At 34.8% G+C, this 13,725-nt stretch overlaps 1 protein-coding gene across 5 annotated transcripts in view; it reads right to left on the reverse strand.

The window, feature by feature from the left end:
- Nucleotides 1-13,725, reverse strand: part of LOC129526385 (histone-lysine N-methyltransferase 2C-like) — a 61,527-nt gene that overhangs the window by 11,959 nt on the left and 35,843 nt on the right. For 3 of the 5 annotated variants that reach the window (XR_010130441.1, XM_055360451.2, XM_055360450.2), the window contains exon 3: nt 8,219-8,381. Coding sequence is in view for 4 of the 5 variants with exons in the window: in XM_055360451.2 (XP_055216426.1) it covers nt 8,219-8,318 (100 nt within the window). In the remaining variant the exon portion in view is untranslated. Of the gene's footprint in view, nt 1-8,218; nt 9,388-12,096; nt 12,208-13,725 lie in introns of those variants that run through there. The other 2 variants (XM_055360452.2, XM_055360449.2) reach the window with 2 other exon arrangements.

Below are 13,725 nucleotides of genomic sequence, written 5' to 3' on the forward strand. Positions count from 1 at the left end.
CACCTAATTAATGCTCAATATATGCTCACTGGAAAGAACCAAACAAGGAAAATACCAACTAAGAAATGCTTTGCAGTGTAACATAAACATTTTCTTTGAATGTTAAATATATTTTGAAATTACAAAATCAGACAAGAGACAAAATTAAGAAACGTTAATATCAATTAGACTAAGATGCTTCTTAAGCATAAACAGACTATTCAAATCACATAAGGGCTTTTTTTTAATTACTGGAAAATGTCTTATGTGGAAGAACATTAAAGACAGAAGCTACATATTCATACACAAACACATTACTTAATATACTAATTATATATTCTTCTATATTAATTTCTAGTTGTAAAAGCATTAAAATCCACATAATTATGGGCATCATCCATCCCTAAATGTGGATTAAAAGAAAATGTACTAACAGTTCTTTTACCATATAAAACAGAAAATATAAGGATAAACTGCCCTGCCAAATATACAGTTAAACTTATGCATATTGCAAAATAAGAAGGAATATAATGTATTCTAAAATCATACCAATCTTAGATAATGTATAAAAAATATGCCTGTATATAACAAGTATCACAAAGTATATGAATCTTTTCATTTTTTGAAGGTTTGATCATTCCTATCTACTATTCTGACTCATATGTTCTTTCTTTTCCAGTCAAGCTTATCATACCAAACTTTGATAATATATATAAATATGCCTGTATTTAACAAGTATCACAAAGTATATGAACCATTTTTTTTTCCTTTTTTTTTTGAGACAGTTTCACTCTGTCACCAAGGCTAGAGAGCAATGGCGCGATCTAGGCTTACTGTAACCTCCCCCTCCCGGGTTCAAGGGATTCTCACGCCTCAGCCTCCCCAGTAGCTGGGATTACAGGCGTGTGCCACCATGCCCACCTAATTTTTATATTTTTAGTAGAGACGGTGTTTCGCCACATAGCCCAGGCTGGTCTCAAACTCCTGAGCTCAAGCAATCCTCCTGCCTCACCCTCCCAAAGTGCTGGGATTACAGGTGTGAGCTACCGCACTCAGACTTTTTTCCATTTTTTGAAAGTTTGGTCAATCCTATCAATTTCTCTCTGACTCATACATTCTTTCTTTTCCAGTCAAGCATCTTGAAACAGAGTAAAAATATATTTCTTTTATTTGTACTGGAGTCTGCAAACTTTTCCGGAAAAGGGCCAGATAGTAAATATTTTAGGCTTTGTGAGCCATAGCAGTCTCTGACAAAAAGTCAAACCTTTTGTTTTTATTTACACTTTTTAAAAAATGTAAAAATAATTCCTCGCTTGAGGGCAGTACAAAAACAGGCTTCAAAATGTGGACGCTGGCTGGACCTTTGACATACTTCACGAAGGCTGGCTTAGCACCTAATACTCATCTGAAGCTACATTAGTGAGGCTGCCTATGCCCATAGGAAACCCGATTTAGTCTTTGGCTTTTTTGCACTTTGCAGCATTTGCATTGCTAGCCACTCCCACATTAAAACGCCCCTTTCCTTAGTTTCTATCATGGCAACTCTCTCCTAATTTCTCCTTAGTTTTCCCCCACTTTCATCTCATCCTCCTTTGTTGGCTTTTGTACCTATACAATCTTTCTAAATGCTGGAGTTTCTTAGGATTTCATCCTTTTCCTTCTTTCCTAATCCCCCGTAGTTTCCCTTTGTGATCACATCAACTCTCATGCCATAAAATGCCACCATGATTCCTAAATCTGTATTATTGGCCCTAGAATTCTTTCATAAACCCCAAACCTTTATTCTTCAAGTCTTACTGGATCTCAATAGCCAGGTGTTCTAAACACTCAATCTCAACTGCTCTAAAGTGAAACTTTTTTAAAAACCCGAAACATCATCCATTTTTCTCAAGAATAGATAAAGGCAGAAACCTTAGTATCACTGTTGACTCTGAACTCAGCCCTGACCCAACACATCCAGCCAGATCCCAATTCTTATGTATTAAACTTCCTACACATCATTCTTCCTTATATGTTTATAGTTTAGTCTATCATATTAGGTTGGTGCAAAAGTAACTGCAGTTTTTGACATTACTTTTAATGGCAAAGACTGCAATTACCTTTGCACCTACCTAATACTCTGTCTCGCTAACTGCAGTATCTTCTGCATCAAATCATCTCTACTTACGGTTCTGACATCCTCTCTAAATCATTTTCTACACATCCAGAACAATCTTTCAAAAATGTAAATCTAATTGTTAACCTCTGTATAAATTAAAACTCCACCAATACCTCATTTTTCACCTAAAACAAAATCAGAATTTTCAAGTATGAGGCAAAAAGGTCCTTATCTCCCTTTCCAACTGAATCTCAGAACCACTCACTATTTCGTGGTCATGGTGGGTTGTCTGCCATGCACCTCACATAACATGCTATTCATGTCTGTGTGCTTTTACACATTCTGTTCCCTCTGCTTGAAATTTTGTTTTTCTGCTGTGCTCCCAGCCTTCAAAACTCTGCTCATGGCTGGGCACAGAGGCTCACGCCTGTAATCCCAGCACTCTGGGAGGCCAAAGCAGATGGATAACTTGAGGTCAGGAGTTCGAGACCAGCCGGGCCAACATGGTGAAACCCCACCTCTACTAAAAATACAAAATTAGCAGGGTGTGGTGGCACATGCCTGTCCCAGCTACTCAGGAGGCTGAGGCAGGAGAATCGCTTGAACCCAGGAGATGGAGGCTGCAGTGACTAGAGTTTGTGCCATGGCACTACAGCCTGGGGGACAGAGTGAGACCCTGTCTCAAAAAAAATCTCTGCACATTATTTCCTGAATACCTATTACCACACCCAAATACCCATTTAGTTGTTGAATATTACTTTTACCCATATGCTTACAAGAAACTTCTGTTACATAATCATTTATTTATAGCACAACTCTGTGAATCCTTGAAAGACAGGGGCCTTAACTTTTTTAAATTTTTATCCCCAACTGCCTAACATGAATCAAGTCTTATTGAACATATTTTAAGTGAAGGACTTACTGCTAAAATAACTTTTAAATGGCTCTTTAAGTGATAGGGATTTAAAATAAATCATTAATCTAACAATGGAAGCATCATAAATTGGTTCATTTTTGATAGAAAAGACATAACTGGGATGTTATGTTTCTTAATATTAAGAGATTACTAGTATTTATCTTTCAAAATATGTACATTGAAAAATTGATCTCTTTTTGCTCACCGTAAAACTTTTAAAAATTGGGGGGAATACTCAACTAATTATCAGAAACTAATTATCAGATAATCAATTCATTTTTCTATTATACTCTCCTAGGAACACTAAAATGCTTCTGTGAAACTTTCTAGAGTTTGCTCCCCTGACACTTCAAGTTGCCATGGTAGCTACTAGCGACATGTGGTTTCTGAACAAGTGAAATGTAATTAGTTCAAATCGAGGTATGCAGTAAGCATAAAATGCACACTGGATTCCAAAATCTTAATGGGGAAAAAGTATCTCAAAATTTGAAATATTACTATTTTGGATTACTGAATTAAATAAAATTTACTACAATTGTTCCCAAATGTTTCCTTTTCCTCAAATTTTTAACATACCCACTAGAAAAATTACTTATGTTGCTCACATTATATTTATACTGCACAGCACTGTTATATACAACAAAGTTCACTCTGCAACAAGACAACTGTCATTGTCACAAAAATCACTTTTTAGACTATGATGATCTCCACCAATTCCTTACTGACAACCTTGCTGTCTTATCTGATTACTATGGATCATTGGTAATAAATTAGTCAAAGAAAAACATCCATGTAATACATCTGGTGCAAAAGCACTTGATATGCCTTATGTGGAAAACAATATTATTTTTAAAAGCACTACACAAAGAAATGAGGTTGGTTCCAACCCTCCCAGTCAGGGAGAAGATGTGTGGGAATACTGAAACAACCTTATGGAGGTCATGCATAAGAACATTATCGATACTACTGGATAGGTTTGGTGTCATCACAGAAATTAAATATGAATATTTAGACACACATGTCTGTAAGCCAGAGACATTGAGTTTAAAGCAATAATCAACTAAGAAATTTTTCTTTAAACAGTTGAAAAAGCAAAAAGACAGGCTATAACTAAAGATAATTTAAGAGGGGAGAGGAGTAAAATCCAGGTCTATTTGGCTTCTAAGATCAGGCTCTTGACTACTAATCAAATTGACTCCTCAGCAAACTTTACTAGTGATCAATGAAAGTGATCAGTATTTGAGTATACACAAAAGTAGACATGAAATGCCAACAGTGGCATACAATGAAGCTAAATGGAGTAAAGGGAGCAAGGTTCTTATGGCAGGAGAAAAGTGAGAGGAAACAAAATGATCATCTTTAGAGAAGGTCATTTCCTAAGAGACAGCTGTAAAAAGAGAAGAGATAAATAAAAAAGACAAAAACATTGAGCTTAAATTAGAACAGAGCTTATCACAGATCCTTAAACTTGATGAAACTATTGCTTAAGAAAGCCCAGACAACACATAAGAATAAAAGCATTGGTGAACAGCAAGAAAAGTCAAAATAGCTGTCATATAGTGTAAATTGAAGAAGGACCAAATCAGCATTGCTTTCTAATTTCCATCACACCCTACCATCTGCCAATTTTCATTACTGGCAGGACACTGGGCTGAGTGATTTGTCTATAAAAGAGAATCTCTGGAAAGAAAAAATAAATCATGGATGTCATCCAAAGAGGCTAGACCATATCATTGGCAGGTAGATAAGAAAGGTCAGAAGACTGACAGAATTTAGGGTAAAAGAAAAGCAGCAGGACTTAATGCCAAGAAATACAAAGATAACCAAAGAAAAGAGGCTGGAGTTAAAGCTTAAGTGAAGTAAAAGGAATTAAAGCTAAATGATGAGTAAATACATTGAGGAACAGGGGGTGAATTAAGATATGTAGCATTTCCACGTTTAAACCTTGCAAAAACTTCTCATTGCAGACTGAACAGAACCCAAACTCCTTCCCTTGCTTACAAGCCTACATGATCTAGCCTTTGTTCACCTTGATGATGTCTCTACTACCCCCACCTAGTAGGCTACTATGCTCCAAGTAAAATGACATGCTGTCTGTTCATGAATCATGCCAAGTCCACTCCTCAAGGTCTGTGTAGTGGTCTGTTCCCTCTCCCTGGAATGTTCTTTCCTCTTATCTTGCATGATTGGCTTCTTACCATTCACTTTTCCTATTCAGGAAGTATATCTGGTTGTATCTCCTAGATGGATTTTTAGTGTAAAATTTCCAGACAAGGTTAATGTATCCTTGTATCATCATGAAAATAATGTTGCAACAATGACCAGCCATTTACCTATGACAGAGCACCCTAAAAGTGTTTCCTGATGAAAATCTTGGCCTTCTTCACAGATGCTCTCTTTAGTGGATTTCTTTATAATGAGATGCATGATTTTGTTAAATTTCTCAACTTTTATAAAAAGATGTCAACCTTACTCCTAACTCAGTCAACTATCACAGCTACTGCTCTGCCCTTTAGGAAGCAAGAGAAAATACATATACTCAATATGTATTATCATTCTCATAACTTAAGCCTTAGATAGGAGGTAAAATAACTACCCTTTTTAAAGCAATTAATATATACAAGGCACAATGTTATGTGAATTCCATTCATTGTTTTCATTTAACCCTCATAATAACACTATGATTTCAGACAGTATCATTTTAAAAGCATAAAAAGTAACTTCTGCCATGACACACAATTAGGATAGGAAGAAATATTTATAAAAGATGTTAAAAAGGTGACAAAACATCCTATCTGCAATATTCTTTAAATTATATCCTTGGAACTTAATCCAAGATTATGATCGTCTTAACAGATGGGTCAGAACGCTGTGTAGTTAGAATGCACTGTTTAAGATCCCCAAGGAGGCCGGGCACGATGGCTCACACCTCTGTATCCCAGCAGTTTGGGAGGCTGAGACGGGCAGATCATGAGGTCAGGAGTCCGAGACAAATCTAGCCAACATAGCGAAACCCCGTCTCTACTAAAAATACAAAAAATTAGCCGGGTGTTATGGTGTGCGCCTGTAATCCCACCTACTTGGGAGGCTGAGGCAGGAGAAATCGCCTGAACCTGGAAAGTGGAGTTTGCAGTGAGCCAAGGCCATGCCACTGCATTCCAGCCAGGGTGACAGAGCGAGACTCTATCTCAAAAAAAAAAAAAAAGAAATCTAATTTAGTCATTTAGGCCTTGATTTTATACCACTGACTTAGTTTGAAGGCTGCTATAAGAAACAGCCCTATGAAACTGGTATTTTTCTACTGCAAGTTGGCTACTTTAAGACAATTTTTCATTGCATTCTATCAAGGGATGTCTTATTATTATACCATTATATCAAGTGATGTTATAAATACTAAGAATCAGATTAAGGGCTCATATGTCCTTCTTTGTATTGACTGTTGAAAAGGTATGGGGCCAAATTTGTGGTTTGTCTGGAATTACATATTTTTGGGGGGTCTCTCTATTGTCTTCATATTTATCCTATCTAAATTTTCCATTGCCAAATTTCCTTACTTATTTTTAGTTTTATCCTATTGCTCATGTATTTTTATGAGTCTCCATAAGTCTATTTTGGAAAAAGGCAGAGTACTCATAATTTTAGTATATCTTTTAGCTTTATGTTGCCATAAACCTTTCATTATATACATGATCAACAATAGCAAATTATCTCACCTCAGTATTTAGTTTATTATTTTACAAACTGATTTATGATTGCTAACATGTAACTGAAGGTATACACTATTAGAACACAGTTTTCAGTAGAAAGTAGCACTGCCATTGAGTAAAAAAATGTTCTAACATTAGAGCAACATTCTTATACAAGTTTGCATGTTGTTTACTGAGGTCTAAAGCATGACTACACAAAAGGCTGAATAAAATTCAGATTCTTACATACACATAAAATTGTTTTATTGAGATGACAAAGTATATTTATTATGCCACCCAGAATATAATCCACTCTGATAACTGCCAGTTTATGCACTTGATGAAGTAACTCAGTACATAAATAGTAGCCACAACAGTTGCTGTGCATGAAAGTTCTTCTCTTCCAGATTGAAGAGTGTACAATCTAAAGCATTTTAAAACTTTAAATCCCTTATTAGCTTAAATATAATTTAAAATTTTAGTTTGCCTTACCTATAATTTGTCTGTACACTAGGTTACTAAGGGTGATATGATTACATATGTGGACACAAAATAATTTTAATGGAAAATGAAATTAGGGTACTCAACAAAGATAAAGGGTAATGATCATGTACACTAACTGTAGTTGAGATTAGTTTAAGCCTGGGGTAGCTATACTTATGTTTCACAGACCTGGAGAAGATAGGAAAAAAAGCTTTTATCAACATTGCTAAGGAACAGGTAAAAGCTAACATTAGGTAACTAAGAGGTGACATAAAAAAGACTGAATAAAATATCATGGAGGTTTCATAATAAGATTGGAAATTCAATAGACTAGGAGAAAAAAGATCCCAAAATATACATGCTCATTGGGAAAACACATAGTAAGAAAAAGGAGAGATCTCTATTTAATGATACAATAGTAGAGTTATAATTTCCTGTATAATGTAAATTTCAAGCATTTAAACATTTTCATTGAATTATAAAATACTATTTGGAAAAGAAAGAAAAACAGCACAACTGCAGATTACAGATGACTAAGATAGATGAATCATGAAAATGTGCCAGCAGAGATTTCTATCACACCTATCAGGGATACACAATTTCCAAGAATTTCAGAAGTATTTGGTGTTCCTATTAATGTAAATCCTGAAATAACACCTGAGTGAACTGTCTTCTAATTCTTCAACTGGATGGCTTTTTAGTGTAAAAGATGTTGAATACTGATTGGCTTTTTAATAATTTTATAGTATATGTCAGAAATACTGCACAGTCCCTATTTACATCTTTCTACAGTGGTTTTTAAAATGTTTTAAGAATAAAAAACTTGCAAACTTTATTTGATTTTTCTGAGGAAATAACTTTTTGGATTTAATTTCAATGAAACCGTTGATAACATTTCCCTCCCCAGCAATCTCTGGCAACGATCCCTCAGATTCTAAAGATTATGTATTATTACCTTTTAATACAAGTAGAATAACACTCAGGGAATTTACAACATTTGTTATTTTCAGTAAATACATTGGTTGAAGTTTGAAAGTCTATCCGTAGTAAACTTACATCTTTCAGGAGCTTGGTCAATGTGTTCTGGACAAAGCAGGAAGATGTGACTGAAATCCTGAAAGGAGCCGGCTCCTGCAGCACAAGGATAATGATACATCTGGGTACGTTTCTCTTCACAGCATTTGATAGTGGCCCCAAAGTGCTTACAAAATGCACATCGCTGAAAGGGGTAAAGGAGAGAAATCTCTTTATAAAACCTTGAAAAGGAATATTCAAATATAAGCTGGGAAGGTATAAAAAACTCTCTGTACATCACAAGTAAACAAATTGAACCTGCAAAATATTAAACAAAAGATTCATTAAAAATAATAAAATCTACATTACTCAATTTAGTGCCTCGTGTGCTACGAACTCATCCTTCCATTCAAATTAGAAAGTTAGAATTTCGTTCCTTATATTTTCAAAAATAAATTGTGAAGCATTTTTGAAACAAAACCTAAAGATTTTTTTTTAAAGCAAATAGTAATATGGTTAAAGGGGCAGGTTTCTATATTGAGGATTATTATAAAGTTTTTAAATCCCACCAAAACTAGTAATAGGAACATATATTATTTATGAGACATATTACTATTTTTTACCCTGCCTAAAAATAAATACAAAATAAACTCATCAATTATAAGTTAACAGGGACACAAATGGTTAAAGACTCACAAAAAAAAAACAAAAACAAAACTACATACTTCAGTGTAGCAATCAACTTCAAATTTCTTAACAAAAGATGGAAATGTGGGGGAAAAAAATTAGTCATCTGGTATCTTTCCCATTTCAACCTGCCTCCATTATCTTGCAAGTGGTAAAACGCACAGAAATAAGCCCCAAAGAAGAGGGGCAGTCTAGGGCAAGTGAACACATAAGAAGTCAGAAGAAATTATGTAAAATGTTGCATTTACTTATTCAGTTTTCCCTTAGAATGATTCACAAACTCTTCCTCATTCTCCCAAGCCCATTTTGAGCACCATTTTCTTTGAAGAGAGTCGGATGGGCCCCGTACTATACAGTATTAAATCTCTCTGTGGGAAATGACTATCTAACATAAATTTTTGTTTACACCGTTACATGGTACCTACTTGCTTATGCCATTACATGATCAGTTTACCTTTTTCTCATCCTAATCCAAGATCCTTCAATTGAGGCACCATACTATCTTTGTATCCAAAGCACCAAAAATGCTGCTTCAAACAGGCCCTAATAGATAGGTGTTCCTATACATATACCAAAAAGACTTAACTTTTGGTGATCTTGTTTGTGAGTGTGGCTCATGAACAGCTTAGCTGAGATAACTGGAGCCTCACGTAGCAGAGACAGTTGGACCCTGCTAACATTACTGTGGATATCTTCACATGTTACTACACTGACTTTATATTCTGCTAATTAACCGGGGACTACAGTAGTTAAAATTATAATTGTTTTCAATGTTTTATGTGTAAATCTGTATCTCACATACTATCAAACTCTTCATCACTGTCATCAGTCTACTGCATTGAATCAACGTAACAAAGCTAAATGACTCCTGAGGGCTGAATCAGAAAGAAGAAAAGAAAGAGATACAAAACTTTGGCCGGCCCAGTGACTCACACCTGTAATCCCGGCACTTTGGAAGGCCAAGGCGGGCAGATCACGAGGTCAGGAGATCGAGACCATCCTGGCTGACACAGTGAAACTCCATCTCTACTGAAAATACAAAAAATTAGCCGGACGTGGTGGCGGGCACCTGTAGTCCCAGCTACTCAGGAGGCTGAAGCAGGAGAAGCTTCTAAATAACTCATAAACACTAATTACTGTTGTGACACTTTAATTTTATATAATATTTATAAGTATACAGAATAACATTTCAGTGCTATTTTGGCACTCAAGGGTATTAATGCATTAGAAACACAGACAAAAATAAATATTTGTCTTCATTGATAAAGTGTAATAACCAGCCTTTACAAAACAGGTAATTTTTTATATTGTAACTCCCAAGGTATTTAAATATGTTTAGTGCATTAACAGAACCCAGAATTAACTGCAAATACAACACCTTGGTAGTCTAAATGTCCAAACAGAAAGGTCACATAAATGTCGAAAGAAAAAGTACAATCTGTTGAAAAATGTTTATAACAACTCATTAACATAACTAATTTCTGCTAAATTGTTAAAATCTAAAATCGCTTATTTTGATACCATATGGCAAGTTTTGCAGAAGCCTTTTTCACTAAAAATAATCTTGGCAGATAAAATATAATGAGAGGTAAGTATATAATAACAGAAAATAATTTAAATTGACCAGCTTCTCAATGTCTTTCTCATTTGAGAAACACCAATATGTTCTCTTAATCATATCTGCAATGAAAAATATTATATTAGCTAAACTATTATGAAAAGTACTGGAATATATCTAACATACTAATTTACAATATCATATAAAGATATCAGTGAATAAAAGAAGGAAAATAAAACACTACATTTAGGGGAACGCCTCAAACCCATATGTTACAATTAAATAGCTAATGAAGAGCACTCGGCATTAAAAGAAAATGTTTACTATATATACACAGTCTGGAATGTATCTTCCTACACCAAATAAAAAGTACTTGTAAAATCATAGACAATATCAAAGAATAGATTTCTACAGGGAACTTCTCAAATGTCAACACTCTTATACACTACACATAAAAGAAATCAAGCAAGTTAAAATATTAATAATATAATAAGTAATATATAATACGTAAGTAACAATTACAAAGCAAATTAACATTTGGGGAGGAGGGATAAAGTAAACAGCTCTTGTCCGGGCATGGTGGCTCACACTTTTAACACCAGCACTTTCGGAAGCTGAGGCAGGTGGATCATTTGAGCTCAGGAGTTCGAAACCAGCTTGGGCAACATGGTGAAACTCCATCTCTACAAAAAATACAATAATTAGGTAGGCATGGTGGCATGCACCTATAGTCCCAGCTACTCATGAGCCTGGGGTGGGAAAATTGCTTGAGCCCAGGAGGTTGAGGCTGCAGTGAGCTGTGATCATGCTACTGCACTCTAGCCTGGGCAACAAAAGTGAGAACCTGTCTATAAAAATTAAAAAAAAAAGCCCTTAAATTGTTTATCAACTAAATGGTTTATTTGAATCAATAATGAAAATTCCTAGACAGCATTTTTTCTTTTTACTTCTATTCATCATTAAAAAGACAGGGGGTAAGAAAAGGAAAAAAAGTTAACATGTTATAATAATATTTTCCCATATTAATCCAAGAACACAATAACAACAACAAAAATTCAGTGAGAACTCATATTACCAATTTTAAGAATGAGTCTGAGGAATTTTGAAAACTTTTATTTAATAGATTGAAATAATCTGTCAAAATGTATCTATAAAACACAACAGAATGAACAAAATTTCTGAGATTAAAGTTGTATCATAAAAAAATACCAAGAAGTTAAATATTCCACAGTTCATTTAATTAATTATCCAGTATTTATTCTGTACCAACTATAGCAATGGTTTTAAGCTACGTGCTCTAATAAATAAGTATTGTAAGGCTCCCCATGCTCCAAATTTGTTTTTAATCTTCACCAATCTGTTTCCAGTGTTAGGCAACTAGGATTCTCCCAGGATGCAGTAATAAAGAACAAAGATGGAAAGCAAGAGAAAGAGGTAGAATGACATGAAAATCTGATCCAGAAGGTGCAACGTCTGTTTTACATGAGTACCAGAAAGGGAGAAAATAGGAGGGATTATAATCACCAAAATTCTAAAGGAAAAGTTATGTATATATCTAATAATAAAAGCTAACATTTAATTAAGCATAATCCTCATTCAACAGATGAGGGACCTAAAACCCAAAGAGTCATTATCACTGTTCCACTTATCTCTATATCCCTACAAAAATACTCACTCTTGATCTGTAACAATGCCTCCTTAAACTCCCTGAATGGCAGCTTCAGGTAAAAACTTCCCAGAAAGTTTGAAATAACAAGGATAAAAGGAAAATTCTTGGAGCCACATAAAAAAGAAAACAGATCATTACAAAAAAAGAAGAATCGGGCATCAGTTCTCATTACCAATACTGAATTAAAAAGAAACCCCCAAAAAATCATTATTTTCCTAGGTCTATAAAAAATTATTTAAAACCAAAATTTTAATGTCTGTTAAGCTAACATTCAAGTCCATGGATAACAAATGTAAATAGGTTAAATTCTCTAGTAAAAGGCAGCAACTTTCAAAATATGCAAAATATACTACTTAACACATACACATATTTTACATGTAACTATACTACAGACTTCATTTATGTATGTGTGTGTGTGTACACATATATAATATAAAATGAATGAAATACTTTGGATATTTGTCCCCACCAAAATTTCATGTTGAAATGTAATCCCCGATGTTGGAGGTGGGGCCTTATGGGAGGTGTTTGGGTCATGGGGGCAAATCCCTCATGGCTTGGTGCTGTCCTTGCGATAACGAGTGAGTTCTCACAAGATCTGGTTGTTCAAAAGTGTATGGCATCTCCACCCGTCTCCTTTGCTCCTGTTCTTGCTATGTGAGATGCCTGCTCCCCCTTCTCCTTCCACCATTATTTCAAACTTTTTTTAAAATTTATTATTTATTATTATTTTTTTTTTGAGACAGAGTTTGACTCTGTTGCCCAGGCTGGAGTGCAATGGCCCGATCCCAGCTCACTGCAACCTCCGCCCCCCAGGTTCAAGCGATTCTCCTGCCTCAGTCTCCTGAGTAGCTGGGATTACAGGCACCTGCTACCGCACCTGGCTAAATGATTTCAAACTTCTTGAAGCCCTCACCAGAAGCAGATGCCAGCACCACACTTCCTGTACTGTCTGCAGAATCATGAGCCAATTAAACCTCTTTTTGTTATCAATTACCCAGCGACAGGTATTTCTTTACAGCAACACAGGAGCGGCTATATATATATATATACTCATACATATGCACAATGCACAGTGGCATACACAATTCAAAAACAGACTTGAGGGGAAAAAACACAAACGCTATCCAAAAAATGCAGGTACAGCAATAATTTCAAAGAAACAGAATTTAAACTAAAAAGCAGTGAACAAGTCAAAGATAATAATTCATAATAACATAAGTTTTATGTTACAGTGTAAATTCCAAAAGAAGCCATAGTCATTAAAGTTTACACACCTAATAAATATATGTCACATGTAGAAAGTAAAGCTGAGTAGAAATAACATGCACAGATTAGACTTTAACATAGCTCTCAAATCAGGATATTAAGTAGATATGAAATAAATAATAACAATGATCGGGTTTGATTCAAACAGACACATAAAATACACACAGATCTCTGAATTCCAAAAATAGAGAAAGCATTCTATTCAAATATACATAGAATTTTCAAAAAAAAATTCACATGTATGGTCATAAAGAAATGTCCACATATTTTAAAAAGCAGGTATTTCCTAGGTTATATCCAGTAAAAGCAGATGCGTCCCTAGACCTAATACAATAAAAATTAGAAATTCACAATATAAGGAAAAAC

This window comes from Gorilla gorilla, chromosome 14 (assembly GCF_029281585.2).
Source record: "Gorilla gorilla gorilla isolate KB3781 chromosome 14, NHGRI_mGorGor1-v2.1_pri, whole genome shotgun sequence".
NCBI classification, from domain to species: Eukaryota; Metazoa; Chordata; class Mammalia; order Primates; family Hominidae; genus Gorilla; species Gorilla gorilla.